The 14,121-nt window shown below is 32.0% G+C and overlaps 1 protein-coding gene across 1 annotated transcript; it reads left to right on the top strand.

The window, feature by feature from the left end:
- Positions 1-33: 33 nt before the first annotated feature.
- On the top strand, positions 34-4,857 carry LOC134680980 (exonuclease V-like). Its single transcript, XM_063540305.1, has 3 exons — positions 34-153; positions 1,345-1,569; positions 4,068-4,857. The coding sequence occupies exons 1-3, from the start codon at positions 72-74 to the stop codon at positions 4,823-4,825; spliced, it is 1,065 nt and encodes a 354-aa protein (XP_063396375.1). The 5' UTR covers positions 34-71; the 3' UTR covers positions 4,826-4,857.
- Positions 4,858-14,121: the final 9,264 nt, after the last annotated feature.

Below are 14,121 nucleotides of genomic sequence, written 5' to 3'. Positions count from 1 at the left end.
GTAGTAATATATGTTGTTAGGTACTATTTTATATTCTACTTCCGATGTAAACAACCGGCTTGAAATGTGCGATGTCTTGTGCGCCAAATTCAAACAATGAGATAGACTTTGATGACGAAGATGACGAGTTACTTTTGAAATCTGTGAATGAATGTAACATGAATTCTGTTTCAGTAGTTTAAGGAAAATTGTTCGCTAATTTCCCCTTTTAAGGAATTTATGCACGTGGGCACGCCCACTTTTAATGCTCTAATACTAGTTTAAGTCTGGCCACAGCTTGCCTCACTAACCACTTGTGTTTGTAGAGTGCAAGTGGAAAGTGGGATTTGCTTTGATGATATTGATACACAAGAGTATGTTCTTTAAATGTTTTGAGGGTATACATGTATCCATGATTTGTAACCTACATGTCACATTGTGTTTGAGCAAGCACCTGTATGTCTACGTTAGTATTTATAATTAAATAGGTACTGGCTACAATTACTATATATATAAAGTAGTCTATTGCATTTAGTCTGAATGATGGAATGCCAGATTGGGTTAGGAACATAACAATATAATATAATATTCTCAGTCTCAACAAACCGGGGATGTTTCAATGTGCACATCAAACAAATTTTAAACATATATATATATATCCAAAATTTTGACAATACAAATAATAAGCACAGTAAGCAAGCATATAAGAGAATTCAGCAACTATACTTAAAAGTTAAATATATCTACATCTACAAATTAATTGTTTTGTTTAAATTGTGGATAAAATGGCTCTTTCAAAATTTCAATTTTGGAGCCTCCATGGGGGAAATGAAGGTATGAAGTGGTAAAAATATCTGTGCGCAATCAAGCTTGTTATTACATGAATTGCATCTTGCAGCATGCTGTTAATATTTCTACTGCACAAGTTCCTCATGTTCTTGTTTGTACTTACATTTTTTGTATTCTTACATGTATATAGATATAGGAAGATGTGGTGTGAGTGCCAATGAGACAACTCTCCATCTAAATAATAATTTAAAAGAGTAAACTATATACCAGACATGTGCTATCTGATGATCTTCTAGGTCATTTGTAGGTGATGGATTTAAGCAACTAAAATTACTTAATGTGAATGTACAGCCTTCAGATACTGTCCCAAACAAATATAACAGATAGCAAACATCTACAACAATTGAATTACATGATCCTGTCTTGAGACAGGCGCATACAAAATGTAGAGAGGTTAAATATATTTATGAAAAACAGTAAAAAAAAAATGAATGAAAATTTAAAATTACATAATGTAGAAATTGAAATTTTTCTAAGGTATTGAATTGTATTTATTGTAAACACATTTTGTTACAGGTGAAGCAGAAGTTACAAAAAATTTAACAAAAGCACAATTTCCATTAACTTCGGGAGATGGGCAAATTGTTCCATTGCAAAAGTTTAGACATGGCTACCTATGGGTATCAGATTTGTCCTCACAGAGTTGGTGTGAACAACAGATGTTCTATAAGTTTACAGTTCCTGGGGTCATTGAGGAGAACCCTGCAATGACAAAAGGCACAGATTTACATCTTGCTCGAGGTAGGATGTTTGGTACATTTTGTATTATTGGACTAAAAATATTAATAGGCGGATATTCTTTAGTTGAAATCTGTCACTTAATCACATATATATATATACATGATATATATATTTGGATTTAAAGCGATGAATCTATAAAAGTTTAAAATAAAATATATGTAATTATATATAAACAATAATTTGTGGTCATTGTCAAATGAATAAGTTTACTATTGTAAGGGCATCATATTTCACAAATATATAATTTCTTTACTTTTATGAACTTTTAATTATAATATATATGTTCAACAGACAATTTCTAACTTTTGTTTTTTTTTATTTAAGTTGTGTTCTAAACATATATGATAGATATATAAATTAACTATAATTGGTTTCAATGTAATTACAAATGTATAAATACTCCTTGATATTCTTTTTGTCTAATTGGCTTATTACTAATTTGCCCCCCAAAGGCACCATTTCATAACTTGACAATTTACTGATTCCAAAATAATGCAAAATAGAATTTAGGTTGGTGGCAATCTTGTTTAATTTAATGAATTATATGTGCTATGAGTAGCTTTAGTTTACCTTTCTTTCTACTTACACTGAAAGGGGAGTTAATTTGATAAATAAAGACTGAGTTATCTCCCATACATATAGTTTTTATTATTAAACCTGCACATAGCATTTGTTTGAGGCATTTGTTTGAGTTCCTGTTAAATTTAAACTGATTGAGTGATCATCATATATTAAAATTAATAACTAACATGATAACAAACTACAAAGTTTTGATGATTTCCTTTATAAAGCAGTTAGAGTTGTCTCCCAAATCTTAATTGTCTTATGTTTCAAATTTAATTACAGCTTTCATTATAGTCCTTTCTGGATTATTTAATCATGAGTTAAAGTAGCTCATAAAATGTTGAGGTTTTACATAATTCAGACATCAAAAACTATACAAACAAAAAACTTTAACCACATCTATACATGTAGGCAAAGGCATATTACTTTCATATTGATATCATTCATTCCTTTAGATGGAATTCTGTAATTAAAATTATGGATGTGATATTTTCTGATTTTCTGATTTTTCAATGTGTTCAAGTCTAAAAAATATTTCATTAATGAAAGAAATTGTGTCAGTTTGTGTTAGTTAGTAAGGACTTTTGTGGTCTTACTCCTGTAATTTAAATTATCTATGTGATATTTTCTGATTTTTGAATGTGTTCAAGGCTAAAAAATATTTCATTAATGAAAGAAACTGTGTCAGTTTGTGTTAGTTAGTTAGTAAGGACTTTTATGGTATAACTTCTGTAATTAAAATTATCTTTGTGATATTTCTGATTTTCTGATTTTTCAATGTGTTCAAGTCTAAATAATATTTCATAGATCAGAATGTAGTAAGTAAGGACATTTATGGCCTACTATACCATTGTATACAACTTTTGTGTCTTTGTCCTTGGCCTATTATACAACTTTTGTGTCTTTGTTCTTGGCCTATTATACAACTTTTGTGTCTTTGTCCTTGGCCTACTATACAATGTTTGTGTCCTTGTCCTTTACATTTGATACCATCTAGGGATAATCTTGGGTGCTTTCTAAAGGTAGGCAGTTCCTGCTCCATTAGTTACACCTGTTGTGTTGCTCATAGTATGTAAAATTATGCCATAATTTGCTACCTACCACTGAGTGAATTTTATAGAAACTTTCAGAAGACATTTAACCACATCCCCAACATTACCCATGGAGAACTACATTTTGTATCCTCAACTCCTCCTTAAATTTAGTTTTTCAAACCAAGCATCTCTATTCCTGTATAACTAAATGTGTGCATTTTTTAGTTGAACTTAAAATATTCTTGTTAGAAATAGTTTTTGAGTTATCTCCCATTTAGCATATTTGATCAGGATCAAGAATATATTCATGGATTCAGTATGGAGTCTGAAGATTTTACATTGCTTCTGTAATTCCTACAACCTTACATAAACAATTTTTTTTTACCGTAATTTAACAAATTTAAAGCCCAGAACTATCATAAAAATATGTTGTTTATTAAACAATAACCAGTAATGGACAAGGTGATTCTTGTAACTAGATAAAAAAATAATTTTTTTTCAAATATAACATTTAAATAACTTTTATGCTATAGATATATTTATACATATGAAAAGAAATATTATAAACAAAAAAACTCAGTCCCAAGAGGCGGATTTAGGGGAGGGGCCTTTTTGAGAAAAAAATTGGTTGCTTATATAGGGAATCATTGAACCCTGAATGGAGTGGGCCCCCTCTTAGGCAGTCAGAAGGCCCCACTTATGAAAATTTCTTGATCCCCCACTGGTCCAAGTATCCCCCTAATAATTTTATGTTTTTTTCATATGACATATGTTCTATTGCTCTTAAAAATATTTGGAAAGCTATTTTGGAAGGTTCTTTTTTTACATTTTAAGGTATAATGCAATTGATTATAGTATTCTTTTATGTTCTATATTTTAACTATTATTTTGATATTTCAGAACTAGCAGCACATGATGTTGTACAGGTACAAGTCACCTCTAGTGAAGACATCTGGGCTATCAAAGTCCTCAATCTACTGACAGCAATCAATGCATTTCAGTTTGGTCAAACTATTGCTAGAGAAGTACCAATATTTGGTGTTCCATTCAAGGAGGAAGATATCTTTGTGGTTGGGTTAATTGATGAGTTGAGGTTTGACCCTGATAATTACACAATAGATTTATCAGAGCTGAAGACACGAACCTCTAGGATGAATCCATCCAAAGCCATAACAAAGCAGCATAAAATTCAAGTGATGTTATATAAAAGATTATTTGATAATTTAGTTAAAGGCACTTTGTCAAAAAACACTATAGCTAAACATTTGAGACTAAATTTGAATAAAGAGTTTGGAGATCAAATTGTAAAGCATTTGGAAGAGAAAACAATTATCAAAAAAAAATTGAACGATTTAATGGATCATGTTTTCGAAAAAATGCAATCCTTGACTTGTATCAACCAGTTACATGTGGAATATGTGTACCAAGGTACAGCAGAAACCTTAAGTCATGTGAGTCATCCATATGATGAGGGAGAAATCAAAACTCTATATTTAGATTATCTAAAATTCTGGAAAGGTGAAAGGTCACCTGTTGGTGTTGATATTGAAGAAGCCTGGAAGTGTCAAAGATGTGATTTTGAATCAATTTGTGAATGGCGGACAAAGAAATCAGAAGAATGTGCACAGAGAAATATTCATAAGAACCATTTGTATTGAATTGAATAAATCAAAAAAATTATATAATCCTGATTAAATGATTGCTATTTTAATTTTGAAAAAGGTTCATACCAATTAATGATTATTTTTTATCCCATGGGTACATGTTAGTTGGGAATAGAAATATGGTCACATAGATCTTCTAAAGACTGGCAGTAACCCATTGCCAAAGTGAGGCCTCTGTTTGGTAGGAACCTATAAATATGAAGCTATTTCTGGTCAGAACAATGCCTCATGTAGAGAGTGCCACAAAAGCCATTGAGGGGTCAATAACTATCGTATTAATTGTTATCTCCCCTAACATAAATGCAATATTTGCCACTGGACATTTAGTAACCAGCAATCAACCATTCATTGTGACATGAAACTGTCTAACTGATGCCTCTCTTTGAGGTATTTGAAAAGTGCATATAAAAAACAATAGCCTAACCCCTCTCCATTTTTCATCCTGGGTTGGGAACCACTCTTTCTAAAATAGCTGGATGATTTCAGATGTACCTCCAAGAGAAAAAGAGCCTTAACTTTCAATTTCAGAGTTATGTAAATAAGAATGATGATACGAACACAGCCTTAGTTTTAATAGCAAACAAGTCTCAGGATCTTTAAAAATTCATATACTTTCTAAAGTTAATTTTGAAGTTTTTTCACCATATGTATCACTTAACCTAAAACCCGCATAAGAGGTCTTTTGATAACGACATGCTCACCCCAAATGTGGGATATCGTGGGCCAGAAGATTTCAATCCTGTTCAATCCAAATAACTTGCCGCTTCTCTGTAAGGCAAGCATAATTCAGAGGTACTGAACGCAAAGACTGATTGCCTTGGATTCACAAAGTAATTTCAAAACCTATTCAAACATCAAAAAGATAAAAATAACAGATCTGGGATATTCGCAATAACACAAAGCAAGGCAAAAACACATACAAACATCAACAAAGAAAAAATAACAGATCTGGGAGTACTCGCAATAACACAAAGCAAGGTAAAAACACATACAAACATCAACAAAGATAAAAACAACAAATCTGGGAGTACTCGCAATAACACAAAGCAAGGTAAAAAAACATACAAACATCAACAAAGAAAGAAAGCACAGATCTGGGAGTACTAGCAATTACACAAACCAAGGTCAAAACACATACAAACATCAACAAAGACAAAAAGTACAGATCTGAGAGTACTCACAATATTATACAGAAAGGTAAAAACACATACAAACATCAACAAAGAAAAAAGTACAAATCTGGGAGAACTTGCAATAACACACAGCAAGGTAAAAACACATACAAACATCAACAAAGAAAAAAAGGACAGGTCTGGGAGTAAACTCGAAATTACACAAAACAAAGTCAAAACTCATACAAACATCAATAAAAAAAAAGGAACAGATCTGGGAGTGTACTCGCAATTACACAAACCAAAAACACATACAAACATAAAAAAGACAAGAATTGCAGATTTGAAAATACTTGCAATAGCATACAGCAAGTTCAAAACCCATACAAACATCAAGAAAGACAAAAATTACAGATCTGGGAGTACTCGTAATTACACAAAGCAAGGTCAAAACACATACAAGCATCAACAAAGAAAAAAAGGATAGATCTGGGAGTATACTCGCAATTACACAAAACCAAGTCAAAACACATACAAACATCAAAAAAAAAAAGTACAGATCTGGGAGTACTCGCAATTACACAAACCAAAAACACATACAAACATCAACAAAGACAAAAAGTACACATCTGAGAGTACTCACAATAACACACAGCAAGTTCAAAACACATACAAACATCAACAAAGACAAAAGTACAGATCTGAGAGTACTCGCAACAACACACAGCAAGTTCAAAACACATACAAACATCAACAAAGACAAAAGTACAGATCTGAGAGTACTCACAATAACACACAGCAAGTTAAAAACTCATACAAACATCAACAAAGACAATTATTACAGATCTGAGAGAAATCGCAATTACACAAATCAAGTTAAAAACTCATACAAACTTCAACAAAGACAATTATTACAGATCTGAGAGGAATCGCATCTATACAAAGCAAGCCTAAAGCTCATGAAAATATCAGCAAGGACAAACATTACAGATCTGAGAGTAATCGTAATTACACAAATCAAGTTGAAAACACTTACAAACATCAGTAAAGACAAAAATTACAGGTCTGAAAGTACTCACAGTTACACAAAGCAAGTCCAAAGCATAAACATATATCAACAAAGACAAAAATACAGATATGATAGTACTCTCAATTAAACACAGCAAGTTCAAAACAAATACAAACATCAAAAGACAAACATTACAGATATGATAGTACTCTCAATTAAACACAGCAAGTTCAAAACAAAGACAAACATTACAGATCTGAAAGTACTCGCAATTACACAAAGCAAGTGGAAAACACATACAAACACCAACAAAGACAAAAAGTACAGATCTGAGAGTACTCGCAATAACACACAGCAAGTTTAAAACACATACAAACATCAACAAAGAAAAAAGTATAGATCTGAGAGTACTCACAACAACACACAGCAAGTTCAAAACACATACAAAATCAACAAAGACAAATGTACACACATGAGAGTACTCGCAATAGTACACAGCAAGTTCAAAACTAATACAAACATAACCAAAGACAAATATGACAGAGCTGAGAGTACTTGCAATTACACAAAGCAAGCTCAAAGCACATACAAATATCAGCAAGGACAAACATTACAGATCTGAGAGTAATCGTAATTACACAAATCAAGTTGAAAACACTTACATACATCAACAAAGACAAAAATACAGATATGATAGTACTCTCAATTAAACACAGCAAGTTCAAAACAAAGACAAACATTACAGATCTGAAAGTACTCGCAATTATACAAATCAAGTTGAAAACACATTCAAACACCAACAAAGACAAAAAGAACAGATCTGAGAGAACTTGTAATAACACACAGCAAGTTTAAAACACATACAAACATCAACAAAGAGAAAAGTAAATTTCTGAGAGTACTCACAACAACACACAGCAAGTTCAAAACACATACAAAATCATCAAAGACAAAAAGTACACACATAAGAGTACTCGCAATAGTACACAGCAAGTTCAAAACTAATACAAACATTACCAAAGACAAATATGACAGAGCTGAGAGTACTCGCAATTACACAAATCAAGTTGAAAACACTTACAAACATCAGCAAAGACAAAATTACAGATCTGAGAGTACTCGTAATTACACAAATCAAGTTGAAAACACTTACAAACATCAGCAAAGACAAAATTACAGATCTGAGAGAACTCGTAATTACACAAATCAAGTTGAAAACACTTACAAACATCAACAAAGACAAAATTACAGATATGAAAGTACTCACAGTTACACAAAGCAAGTCCAAAGCATATACATACATCAACAAAGACAAAAATACAGATATGATAGTACTCGCAATTAAACAAAGCAAGTCCAAAGTACATACAAACATCAACAAAGACAAACATTCAGATATGACAGTACTCGCTATTTAACAAAGCAATTTCAAAACACATACAAACATCAACAAAGACAAAAAGTACAGATCTGACAGTACTCACAATAACACACAGCAAGTAAAAAACTCAAACAAACATCAACAAAGACAATTATTACAGATCTGAGAGAAATCGCAATTACATAAAGCAAGTTGAAAACACTTACACACAACAGTAAAGACAAAAATTACAGTTCTGAAAGTACTCGCAATAACACACAGCAAGTTTAAAACACATACAAACATCAACAAAGAGAAAAGTACAGATCTGAAAGTACTAACAGTTACACAAAGCAAGTCCAAAGCATAAACATATATCAACAAAGACAAAAATACAGATATGATAGTAATCTCAATTAAACACAGCAAGTTCAAAACAAATACAAACATCAACAAAGACAAACATTACAAATCTGAGAGTACTCGCAATTACACAAAGTAAGTTCAAAACACATACAAACACCAACAAAGACAAAAAGTACAGATCTGAGAGTACTCGCAATAACACACAGCAAGTTTAAAACACATACAAACATCAACAAAGAGAAAAGTACAGATCTGAGAGTACTCACAACAACACACAGCAAGTTCAAAACACATACAAAATCAACAAAGACAAATGTACACACATGAGAGTACTCGCAATAGTACACAGCAAGTTCAAAACTAATACAAACATTACCAAAGACAAATATGACAGAGCTGAGAGTACTCGCAATTACACAAAGCAAGCTCAAAGCACATACAAATATCAGCAAGGACAAACATTACAGATCTGAGAGTAATCGTAATTACACAAATCATGTTAAAAACACTTACAAACATCAACAAAGACAAACATTACAGATCTGAGAGTACTCGTAATTACACAAATCAAGTTGAAAACACTTACAAACATCAGCAAAGACAAAAATTACAGATCTGAGAGAACTCGTAATTACACAAATCAAGTTGAAAACACTTACAAACATCAGCAAAGACAAAATTACAGATATGAAAGTACTCACAGTTACACAAAGCAAGTCCAAAGCATATACATACATCAACAAAGACAAAAATACAGATATGATAGTACTCGCAATTAAACAAAGCAAGTCCAAAGTACATACAAACATCAACAAAGACAAACATTCAGATATGACAGTACTCGCTATTTAACAAAGCAATTTCAAAACACATACAAACATCAACAAAGACAAAAAGTACAGATCTGACAGTACTCGCAATAACACACAGCAAGTTAAAAACTCAAACAAACATCAACAAAGACAATTATTACAGATCTGAGCGAAATCGCAATTACATAAAGCAAGTTGAAAACACTTACAAACATCAGTAAAGACAAAAATTACAGTTCTGAAAGTACTCTCAATAACACACAGCAAGTTTAAAACACATACAAACATCAACAAAGAGAAAAGTACAGATCTGAAAGTACTATATAGCTAACAGTTACACAAAGCAAGTCCAAAGCATAAAAATATATCAACAAAGACAAAAATACAGATATGATAGTAATCTCAATTAAACACAGCAAGTTCAAAACAAATACAAACATCAACAAAGACAAACATTACAAATCTGAGAGTACTCGCAATTACACAAAGTTAGTTCAAAACACATACAAACACCAACAAAGACAAAAAGTACAGATGTGAGAGTACTCGCAATAACACACAGCAAGTTTAAAACACATACAAACATCAAGAAAGACAAAAATTACAGATCTGGGAGTACTCGTAATTACACAAAGCAAGGTCAAAACACACACAAGCATCAACAAAGAAAAAAAGTATAGATCTGGGAGTATACTCGCAATTACACAAAACAAAGTCAAAACACATACAAACATCAACAAAAAAAAAGTACAGATCTGGGAGTACTCGCAATTACACAAACCAAAAACACATACAAACATCAACAAAGACAAAAAGTACACATCTGAGAGTACTCACAATAACACACAGCAAGTTCAAAACACATACAAACATCAACAAAGACAAAAGTACAGATCTGAGAGTACTCGCAACAACACACAGCAAGTTCAAAACACATACAAACATCAACAAAGACAAAAGTACAGATCTGAGAGTACTCACAATAACACACAGCAAGTTAAAAACTCATACAAACATCAACAAAGACAATTATTACAGATCTGAGAGAAATCGCAATTACACAAATCAAGTTAAAAACTCATACAAACATCAACAAAGACAATTATTACAGATCTGAGAGGAATCGCAATTATACAAAGCAAGCCTAAAGCTCATGAAAATATCAGCAAGGACAAACATTACAGATCTGAGAGTAATCGTAATTACACAAATCAAGTTGAAAACACTTACAAACATCAGTAAAGACAAAAATTACAGGTCTGAAAGTACTCACAGTTACACAAAGCAAGTCCAAAGCATAAACATATATCAACAAAGACAAAAATACAGATATGATAGTACTCTCAATTAAACACAGCAAGTTCAAAACAAAGACAAACATTACAGATCTGAAAGTACTCGCAATTACACAAAGCAAGTGGAAAACACATACAAACATCAACAAAGAGAAAAGTACAGATCTGAGAGTACTCACAACAACATACAGCAAGTTCAAAACACATACAAAATCAACAAAGACAAATGTACACACATGAGAGTACTCGCAATAGTACACAGCAAGTTTAAAACTAATACAAACATTACCAAAGACAAATATGACAGAGCTGAGAGTACTCGTAATTACACAAATCAAGTTGAAAACACTTACAAACATCAGCAAAGACAAAATTACAGATCTGAGAGTACTCGTAATTACACAAATCAAGTTGAAAACACTTACAAACATCAGCAAAGACAAAATTACAGATCTGAGAGAACTCGTAATTACACAAATCAAGTTGAAAACACTTACAAACATCAACAAAGACAAAATTACAGATATGAAAGTACTCACAGTTACACAAAGCAAGTCCAAAGCATATACATACATCAACAAAGACAAAAATACAGATATGATAGTACTCGCAATTAAACAAAGCAAGTCCAAAGTACATACAAACATCAACAAAGACAAACATTCAGATATGACAGTACTCGCTATTTAACAAAGCAATTTCAAAACACATACAAACATCAACAAAGACAAAAAGTACAGATCTGACAGTACTCACAATAACACACAGCAAGTTAAAAACTCAAACAAACATCAACAAAGACAATTATTACAGATCTGAGAGAAATCGCAATTACATAAAGCAAGTTGAAAACACTTACACACAACAGTAAAGACAAAAATTACAGTTCTGAAAGTACTCTCAATAACACACAGCAAGTTTAAAACACATACAAACATCAACAAAGAGAAAAGTACAGATCTGAAAGTACTAACAGTTACACAAAGCAAGTCCAAAGCATAAACATATATCAACAAAGACAAAAATACAGATATGATAGTAATCTCAATTAAACACAGCAAGTTCAAAACAAATACAAACATCAACAAAGACAAACATTACAAATCTGAGAGTACTCGCAATTACACAAAGTAAGTTCAAAACACATACAAACACCAACAAAGACAAAAAGTACAGATCTGAGAGTACTCGCAATAACACACAGCAAGTTTAAAACACATACAAACATCAACAAAGAGAAAAGTACAGATCTGAGAGTACTCACAACAACACACAGCAAGTTCAAAACACATACAAAATCAACAAAGACAAATGTACACACATGAGAGTACTCGCAATAGTACACAGCAAGTTCAAAACTAATACAAACATTACCAAAGACAAATATGACAGAGCTGAGAGTACTCGCAATTACACAAAGCAAGCTCAAAGCACATACAAATATCAGCAAGGACAAACATTACAGATCTGAGAGTAATCGTAATTACACAAATCATGTTAAAAACACTTACAAACATCAACAAAGACAAACATTACAGATCTGAGAGTACTCGTAATTACACAAATCAAGTTGAAAACACTTACAAACATCAGCAAAGACAAAAATTACAGATCTGAGAGAACTCGTAATTACACAAATCAAGTTGAAAACACTTACAAACATCAGCAAAGACAAAATTACAGATATGAAAGTACTCACAGTTACACAAAGCAAGTCCAAAGCATATACATACATCAACAAAGACAAAAATACAGATATGATAGTACTCGCAATTAAACAAAGCAAGTCCAAAGTACATACAAACATCAACAAAGACAAACATTCAGATATGACAGTACTCGCTATTTAACAAAGCAATTTCAAAACACATACAAACATCAACAAAGACAAAAAGTACAGATCTGACAGTACTCGCAATAACACACAGCAAGTTAAAAACTCAAACAAACATCAACAAAGACAATTATTACAGATCTGAGCGAAATCGCAATTACATAAAGCAAGTTGAAAACACTTACAAACATCAGTAAAGACAAAAATTACAGTTCTGAAAGTACTCTCAATAACACACAGCAAGTTTAAAACACATACAAACATCAACAAAGAGAAAAGTACAGATCTGAAAGTACTATATAGCTAACAGTTACACAAAGCAAGTCCAAAGCATAAACATATATCAACAAAGACAAAAATACAGATATGATAGTAATCTCAATTAAACACAGCAAGTTCAAAACAAATACAAACATCAACAAAGACAAACATTACAAATCTGAGAGTACTCGCAATTACACAAAGTTAGTTCAAAACACATACAAACACCACCAAAGACAAAAAGTACAGATGTGAGAGTACTCGCAATAACACACAGCAAGTTTAAAACACATACAAACATCAAGAAAGACAAAAATTACAGATCTGGGAGTACTCGTAATTACACAAAGCAAGGTCAAAACACACACAAGCATCAACAAAGAAAAAAAGTATAGATCTGGGAGTATACTCGCAATTACACAAAACAAAGTCAAAACACATACAAACATCAACAAAAAAAAAGTACAGATCTGGGAGTACTCGCAATTACACAAACCAAAAACACATACAAACATCAACAAAGACAAAAAGTACACATCTGAGAGTACTCACAATAACACACAGCAAGTTCAAAACACATACAAACATCAACAAAGACAAAAGTACAGATCTGAGAGTACTCGCAACAACACACAGCAAGTTCAAAACACATACAAACATCAACAAAGACAAAAGTACAGATCTGAGAGTACTCACAATAACACACAGCAAGTTAAAAACTCATACAAACATCAACAAAGACAATTATTACAGATCTGAGAGAAATCGCAATTACACAAATCAAGTTAAAAACTCATACAAACATCAACAAAGACAATTATTACAGATCTGAGAGGAATCGCAATTATACAAAGCAAGCCTAAAGCTCATGAAAATATCAGCAAGGACAAACATTACAGATCTGAGAGTAATCGTAATTACACAAATCAAGTTGAAAACACTTACAAACATCAGTAAAGACAAAAATTACAGGTCTGAAAGTACTCACAGTTACACAAAGCAAGTCCAAAGCATAAACATATATCAACAAAGACAAAAATACAGATATGATAGTACTCTCAATTAAACACAGCAAGTTCAAAACAAAGACAAACATTACAGATCTGAAAGTACTCGCAATTACACAAAGCAAGTGGAAAACACATACAAACATCAACAAAGAGAAAAGTACAGATCTGAGAGTACTCACAACAACATACAGCAAGTTCAAAACACATACAAAATCAACAAAGACAAATGTA

This window comes from Mytilus trossulus, chromosome 8 (assembly GCF_036588685.1).
Source record: "Mytilus trossulus isolate FHL-02 chromosome 8, PNRI_Mtr1.1.1.hap1, whole genome shotgun sequence".
NCBI classification, from domain to species: Eukaryota; Metazoa; Mollusca; class Bivalvia; order Mytilida; family Mytilidae; genus Mytilus; species Mytilus trossulus.
The sequence above is the reverse complement of the archived record's forward strand: the minus strand, read 5'-3'. Positions and strand labels throughout refer to the sequence as shown.

Excerpts from the sequence above, each read along its gene's own strand:
- LOC134680980 (XM_063540305.1), top strand. The coding sequence starts at position 72 with ATGTCTTGTGCGCCAAATTCAAACAATGAGATAGACTTTGATGACGAA. Across the intron at positions 154-1,344 it reads TTTGAAATCTGTGAATGAAT|GTGAAGCAGAAGTTACAAAA; the intron begins GTAACATGAATT and ends ATTTTGTTACAG. Across the intron at positions 1,570-4,067 it reads AGATTTACATCTTGCTCGAG|AACTAGCAGCACATGATGTT; the intron begins GTAGGATGTTTG and ends TTGATATTTCAG.